This window comes from Embiotoca jacksoni, unplaced genomic scaffold (assembly GCF_022577435.1).
Source record: "Embiotoca jacksoni isolate LCO1_2020_lvr unplaced genomic scaffold, fEmbJac1.0.p SCAF_2, whole genome shotgun sequence".
Lineage (NCBI taxonomy): Eukaryota > Metazoa > Chordata > Actinopteri > Embiotocidae > Embiotoca > Embiotoca jacksoni.
Window position 1 is genome coordinate 18755260 of NW_027185340.1, and position 8143 is coordinate 18763402.

Genomic DNA, 8143 nt, shown 5'->3' on the forward strand with positions numbered 1-8143 from the left:
TAAGGTTTTATTAAGGTTTTTTTTATTTTGTTTTTCTCCTGTTATAAAAGACAAAAACGGATTCCAGACAAACAGACATGATTTTTTTTAATGGCTATTTATTAAGTGAAAACAACCGCTCTCTGTCATTAGATTAATCTGCTTTCTATATTAACTTTTGCAATTATAAAAGACCTGACTATAAAAAAGTTGAATGCAGCGTTATCAGTATGTACGTGCCACTCTCACATGCTGTACCCTGGCAAAACAAACATCTGATGGTGACGTCAGCTGTTGCTCATGATATGAGACTTTAGGTTAGGTTGAAGGGTGTGGCTTCACACAAGAAGAGCAGCAGGTGACGGCTGCACCTGTCGATCAGCTGCACTAGACACAGTAAGTTCACCACCTCTGTACCTTTGAAAAATAGGAAACACTAGTGAAAGATAATGGTTGTTTTATGGTGTAATTTTGACATTTTAGCACTTCTTACTAACTGCATCTCTGCATTTTCAATGTGTTGTAAAGTTTATCTAATCTTTTTTTTTTTTTTTTATGAACAGATATTTGTGTACTCAGAGAGATCTGGATTTCATGATTTGAAGTTTTAAAATGGACAGACACGGGCACGGTAAATAACAATTGCTGTTGTTTCTTTTTATTCCCTTTACATTTATCAACTAAATATTACACATCTGTCATTTAAATGTCCTTAATCATCATTAACGACTTATTCCAGGAGGACACTGTGGTCAAGGAAACCATGGGCATGGACAGGGACATGGCTGTTGCCACGGCTCTGGACATGGACAGGAGCATGGCTTTTGCCATGGATCTGGACATGGACAGGGGCATGGCTGTTGCCACGGACCTGGACACGGACCTGGACCTGGACACGGACCTGGACATGGACATGGACATGGCCATGGCCATGGACATGGACATGATCATGGCCATGGCCATGGACATGGACATGGTGGTTGCCATGGAGGGAAGAAGCGCAGACACAAGCAGAAGCGTGGCCACAAGCACGGCAAATGTCACAAGAAGGGAAAGGACTGTCACGGGGTAAGACTCATAACATAACATAAAACATAACATCAAAAATTATTTTGCATTTCAACTTGAAATCTGAAATACTAAATACTAAAACTGAAAGACAAATAGTTATTTTTACACTCCCAAGTTCAAAGTAGACACAAGAGTAATTAACGAGGATTAAAATCAGTTTGGTAATTGTCTTCGGATGATCTAAAGAATCACATAGCTCCTGTCTCTTGTTCCCTCCTGCAGTCCTCCAGCAGCTCCTGCAGCAGTGACTCCGACTAGACGGAGATTTCTGGAGAAGTTCACCATCCGGAAACCTTCCTCATCTTACTTTATGCAATCATCTGTTTTATTTTAACCTAATGTTTGGTTATCCTTATGAAAAACGCATTTGTAATATTGGAAATGTAAACAAAATTTTGTCAGAAGATATAAAACACTCTAACTGGCTCTAACTGGTTGTTTGAAGGGAATAAATATCAAAATGAAAACAAAGATGGACAGACTCTCTTTTTAACATCTTTTATTCTGACAGCGATATTTTGGGTTTTTCTTCCTCTTCAGACAATGAATTCAGGTCAACTTGTTGCTTTAAAATAAATAAATAAATTATTAACTTTTGTTTCAAATTGTTGTGTCATAATAAAATATATCAAATTTCTCTGATGGAGGTTTTGTCAGTAGATTTTTTTTTTATTTATTTATTTATTTTTTTATATAGAAATCACAGCTGAATCAGTGTTTGAGTGTGACGATGATGTGCACTGCTTCCTGCTACAGCATCATTATTTATAATACCACTAAATGGTGCCAGGTTATGGCATTTTCAAATCCTTTCACACGGCAGCTTGATAGTGGTTGTAACAAACACAGATCTAGTATGATATACCCACAATTGAATCGGTCAGGATCGATTTAATCTAAACTTTTTAATGATGTGAGTGGGTTGGAAATTACTGTTGCCTGGAGGGGGCGCCTCACAGAAACAGTTGTGAGTTCAGGCTCTGCCCCTAATGACGAGCACCGGGGTTTTTTTGTCGATTAAGGTGTGGCTTCATGCAGTATAAAGGCAGAACCAGCTGACTGCTACAACCATGGATCTGCACTCGAGCACAAAGTAAGTTCTCCATCTATCTAGGAATAATTACCATAACAGTTTTTATTGTAACTGTGTGTGTACTTGTGTAACTCGTGTTGTGAGGACATAAATCTGTTCACAGGGACATTGTGGGGCCTTTTGAGGGCAAAAAGCAAGATATATATAGGATATGTAAGCTGTACCCTTCTAATAAGTTGTAGCTTTGTGTTTATACAGTCACAAGACATATTTTTCATAATTTTTTTGGTGCAATCCTTCTGACCTGTACTGTTTGGTAACATTCAGCAAAGCAGGTTGTTTGTACACAGTGAACTGCGGTTGCTTTCTTTCTAACAATTCAGTCTTTTAGATTTAACAACTGCTGACAAAAAAGTAATTAATCTGCTTATGTTAAGAGGTGGCTTCTGTTGAATTCTTTGGATTTCAGGTTTTGGATCTAAAAGTTTTGAACATGGACATGATCAAAGGTAAATACATTACATATCTTTTGTTATTTTTCACATTTATTGTAAAAATGTATTATAGAAACTTAAGTAATAACAATGGACATCAGTTGTGTACAAACTGAAAACTTTGTACGCAAAACATTTGTTTTTGACTAGGAAACCAGTGTCCTCCAGCCTCCGGCCCACCCCAGCAATGTCCTCCTCACTCAGGACATGGAGGTCAGGGAGATGGAGGTTGTGGATCTGGCCACGGACATGGTCATGGTCATGGTCCCGGCCATGATCATGGTCATGGTCCTGGCCATGATCATGGTCATGATCATGGTCATGATCATGGCCATGGATATGGACATGGTCATGGACATGGTCATGGTCACGGCCATGATCATGGGCAACATGGACATGATCATGGTCACGGCCATGATCATGGGCAACATGGACATGATCATGGGCAACATGGACATGGTCATGGTCACGGCCATGATCATGGGCAACATGGACATGATCATGGGCAACATGGACATGGACATGGACATGGTCATGGACATGGACATGGACATGACCAACATGGACATGGGCATCATGGTCACGGCCACAAGCACAAGCATGGCCACAAGCATGGCCATTGTCACAAGAAAGAAAAGACGTGTCATGGGGTAAGATTAAATTATTAAATACATAACAATGCACAGTTATTGTATGTTATTGGATCTGTTGTCTATCTATTTTATCTAAAAGTGGATCAAATGATGACATGTAATACAACCCTGTAAAAAACAAATAATAGAATGCAATGATTTGCAAATCATGTAAACCAATATTTTTTTGAAAATAGACCAAAAACAACATTTCAGATTTTGAAACTGAGACATTTTATTGTTTAATGAAAAATATATGCTAATTTTGAATTAGATGGCAGCAACATATTCCAAAAAAGTAGGGACAGGGTCAACAGAAGACTGAAAAAGTTGTGTAATACTAAAAGAAAAAACAGCTGGTGGAACATTTCACAACTAATTAAGTTAATTGGCTACAGATGATTGGGTATAAAAAAAAAAAAAGAGCATCCCAGAGAGGCAGTCTCTTAGCAGTGAAGATGGGAAAAGGTTCATGACTCTTTGAAAGACTGCGTGGGAAAATAGTGCAACAATTTCAGAATAATGTTTCTTAACGTAATGAGATTATATCATCTATGGTACATAAAATCATTAAGAGAGTCAGAGAATCTGGAAAATTTCTGCATGCAAGGGACAAGGCCGAATTTTTGTACTGGATGGTTGTGATCCTCGGGCCCTCAGTGCATTAAAAATACACACGAATCTGTAGTGGAAATCACTGCATGGGCTCAGGAATTTTTCCGAAAAACACTGCATCCACAAATGCTAGAAAAAAAACACGTATCTACAGAACATGATTCAGAAACGCTGCCGTCTTCTCTGGGTCCGAGCTCCTTTAAGATGGACAAAAACTGTCTTGTGGTCTGAAAATTGAAATTCTGTTTGGAAATCATAGACGCAGCTTCCTTTGGGCTAAAGAGGAGAGGGATCATCCAGCTTGTTTTAAGCGCACAGTTCAAAAGCCAGAATCGTTGATGGTATGGGGATGCATTAGTGCACATGGCATGGGTAGCAACAAAAAAATAGCAACTAAATCAAAATTAAATCTTCTTTTTCGTAAATTACTCCTCGATCAAAAAATTTTATTAATCATTCCAAGAAAACAATCAGTAAATACAATGATTACCTAACACAGCACTGCATTTGTTAATTCAAAGTATAATTATTTATATGATTAGACCGTGAATTTCCATGATAGATCGTCTAATTGATTGACATATCATCACTACATTAAATAATGATTTGTGTTTTTGCTGCAGTCTTCCAGCAGCTCCAGCAGCTCCAGCAGCAGCGACTCGGACTAGATGACAACTTCTGGACGCGAAGACAAACAAGACAAGTTGCCACATGTGAACGCTCATCCTCATAACAACCGTCATCAGTTTATTCAACCACCTACATTTTAAAGCTTGTGTTATTTTTGTTTCCATCTTTCAGGATATCAAATGCTTATTTTTAAACCTGTTAAAGTTGTGTTCAGTGGTCACACAATGTATTGCCTTGAATGAAGTATTAAACATTAAACATTTCCAAGTAGGAACACACACTGTATATCACATCTCCAGCCTCAAACTCAACCATAACTTTTCTGAAAATGACTTTGGAAATAAATCTGTGTTAACACAGTATAGGCTTTTAATAATCTGAATAAGCAACAGGCTTGTTGTTAATTGTGTCTGTATTTGATGATTATCAATTTCAATGTTATACAACATAAATCTTTATCTGTTTAGAATAAAAATATATATATATATCTTGGCAGTTTTGCCTCTTTATTCTCTATTTAATTGGACCTCAGATGATTCTCATGTTACTCTGTATGCTTTATCGATCAGTGAGTATTTATATTATCATTATTTACCGAGGTGAGGTTGAATCTGACCTTTGTTCAGCAGTGTTTTTCACTACACACCCTGCAGCTCCTAATACAATCACATGATCCAGTTTTTATCACGTGCATACCATTCATTTGTGATAGTTTTGGTCTTACAATAATGCATTTTAATCTTTGAAACATGTTGCACTTCTGGCCTAACCCCAGTGAGTGGTGTTTGGGCAACTGATGATAAAAAACTAAAGTGTTTGCACAGTATTGTGCACTTGGAAACTGTGGTTGATGTCCTATTAAAGCTTGGAAACATTAAGTTGTGTCAGATAAGAGTCCTCTTGACTGCCGATATGTGCAGAGGGCTGCCTCTCCCAGTAATGACAAATGACTCCAGGAATTCAGATTTTTTTTAATTTGTTCCGATGCTGCAAATTATTAAAACATTTCTAAATACAAGGAGGAAAGAAAAAGGTCAGTAGTTTTTATTAGACTTGTCACAAGAAAAGGTAAAAAAAAAAAAAAAAAACGGCAACAGAAAGCAAACAAATTAGTTGGTATGTGGGTGTGTGTCTTCATATAGAAGAATATATAGGGTCCATATTGACCGTACATTAATGATTACACACACACACACACCCATGTCGGACACAAAGCACAAGTGATGGGAGTTCAGGCGCAGCCCCTGATGATGTCAGGTGCTTCAGGTTGAGGTGCAGCTGCCCATAAGAAGGACCTGCAGGGGACAGCTGCATGTTTAGATCTGCTCTCCAGGACACAATAAATTCACCTCTGAGACCGTTGAGTTTTATACATGTGAGAAAGCTTTTGTATTTAAAGTTCTTTTTTTTTTCACTTTCAGAATCTGTAGTTTCATCAGACATTTTAAAATGTACGGACACAACCAAGGTAAGTAACAAACTGAATATGCATTATATTGTGAGTATTGATTCATGGCTGACTCGTCTCCTTTTATTTAGGAAACCAGTATCCACCCGGGTTCAAACTGTGACAAGCTTATAAATGACAGGAAATTTCAATAATGCTGCATTTTTTTTCATCAAATATTTTCAAAACTTCAGTGAAGACCTGAAAGATTTTTACATTCTCAGATTTAATTGGACAAACATTCATAATATGAGCTTCACATCAGTTTTTCTAGATGACTTATGCGCTTCATCGACTCATTTTGTCTGTTGTTTGTTTGTAGTCCTCCAGCAGCTCCTGCAGCAACGACTCCGACTAGATGACAAAAGAAATGAGGACCAGTTGTGACTCAGAAAGCTTCATCGTCCGATCTTATCATGATTTTTTTTACAGTATAAAGTTTCTTTACAGCTTAAAATACATTTATATTCTCAAAAATGTTGATTTTGTGAACTTGCTTTGATTTTCTGACATGAAATTATGACTTATAACTTTGCTGTAAGAGACACATTACAGGTCATATTGTATCCTGTGTTTGTGAGGGGAAAAATAAAACAGATTTTTGCGCATGGTCAGCAGTGTCTTGCGGTTATATTTTATTTTGCCACCTTAATTTTTAACACACCTGTTTGCTAATATAACCAAAACAGGCTTTTTATTTGCCTGGATAAGGATGACTGAACATATTTGCTCAGCCACTCCGTGTTCACAGCAGTACAGCACACCCTGGAACTGCCACTGCCGTCACGCTAATCTCATTTTGATGACTTGAACAATCAGCCACTTGTTAATGCTAAAATACAGCTTTTTATGCAACAAGTTGTAGAAATACCTCAGTGTAGAAATACTCCATCCTGCATTCATACTTTTTATGTAATAAAGGTCTAGAAATATTGGTGACAGAATAAAATATATTTAGACCTGCTCATTCTGCATCATCATGCTTGTTGTAAAAAGCATTTTACTGTAGTTGTTTCCGGTATACGGTATCCACTCTGTATTATGGGGTAATTTGATCTATAAGTTAAGTTTGTTTGTAAATCAGTGATTCTTACATCATCAAATATCTCCAGCAGATCAAATCCATGGCGTAAAAAGTCTAATACAAACATGGACATCATGCTGTTTCACTGCAAGTCTCTGTATTCTCTCCTCTCCCTTGTCTAATACCATCTTTTGGCAAAAATATGAAATAGCTCAATAAATGTGTTTCCAGTGCTGGATAGTGAATAAGAAAAGTACTGTAGCCTACTTATTACAATTTTAAGGTATTTGTACTTCTCTTGAGTATTTTCTTTTGATACTACTTCTACTACTCCACCACATTTCAGAGGGAAATATTGTAATTTCTACTCGTTTATTTGACAGCTTCAGTTACTTTTAAGATGAAGATTTGACACAATGAATAATATAGCAAGCATTTAAAATACAACACACTGTTAAAGATCAAGCCAGATGATTTCCAACCTTTTTGTCTTCTAACATCTTGGAAAGAGCAGTGTGTAGTCGGGCCCATGTTTCAGAGGTCTATGATTTGTTAACAGCTCCACCAAACAGTACTTTTTCCCTCTAAATTCCGAACGTTTAATTTCAATAATTGTAAAAAAAAAAAAAAAAATCAAAATATCTCAGCAAATAACAGATTAGAGAAAAAGTCTAAAAACCAAAAGACATTTGTGAAGCAGAACTTCCTCCGTCAGTAATCATCTGATGATTTATCTGCTGTCCCTGATTAACCGGATATAGAGTAGTTTAAACCTTCTCCACCCACAGCATCTACAACAGTTATATACTGCTGACACACTGATGCTTCACTATTAATAATCTAATGATGCCATACATAATAATATATCACTCAGAGGGACCAAATCAGAACTTTTACTTTAATACTTCAACTACATGTTGCTGCTAATACTACTAGTACTTAGTTCTTTTGCTTAAGTAGATTTTTTTTTTCATGCATGAATTTGACTTGTAATTGAGTATTTTTACATGAATGTGTTGCTACTTTTATTTAAATAAAGAACCTGATATTTTTTTAAAGGTTTTTAACGGGACTCAGTGCTCTCTCTCTCCCTCCCTCCACTGTACAGTAGGTGGCAGTGTCGCACAAACACACTGCAGAGTCGTCCTCGATGGCGTCATCAACACCCACCAATCAGCGGTGGCTCGCTGCCTCTGCCCGGAAGTCGGCGTAGAAACT

At 37.1% G+C, this 8143-nt stretch overlaps 1 protein-coding gene across 2 annotated transcripts; it reads left to right on the plus strand.

The window, feature by feature from the left end:
- Positions 1 to 304: 304 nt before the first annotated feature.
- LOC138200764 (holotricin-3-like) lies at positions 305 to 1692 on the plus strand. Of its 2 annotated transcripts, none has more exons than XM_069153647.1 (4): positions 305 to 375; positions 543 to 610; positions 719 to 1047; positions 1273 to 1692. In XM_069153647.1, exons 2-4 carry the CDS (start codon positions 592 to 594, stop codon positions 1306 to 1308), a joined length of 384 nt encoding a protein of 127 aa, XP_069009748.1. In that variant the 5' UTR covers positions 305 to 375; positions 543 to 591; the 3' UTR covers positions 1309 to 1692. The 2 variants fall into 2 exon arrangements, with proteins under 2 accessions (XP_069009748.1, XP_069009749.1); XM_069153648.1 differs by lacking the exon at positions 305 to 375 and adding an exon at positions 406 to 431.
- Positions 1693 to 8143: the final 6451 nt, after the last annotated feature.

Bases quoted from the DNA above. Each gene is read 5' to 3' on its own strand.
- LOC138200764 (XM_069153647.1), top strand. The intron at 1,048-1,272 runs GTAAGACTCATA...TCCCTCCTGCAG, and splicing joins AGGGAAAGGACTGTCACGGG to TCCTCCAGCAGCTCCTGCAG.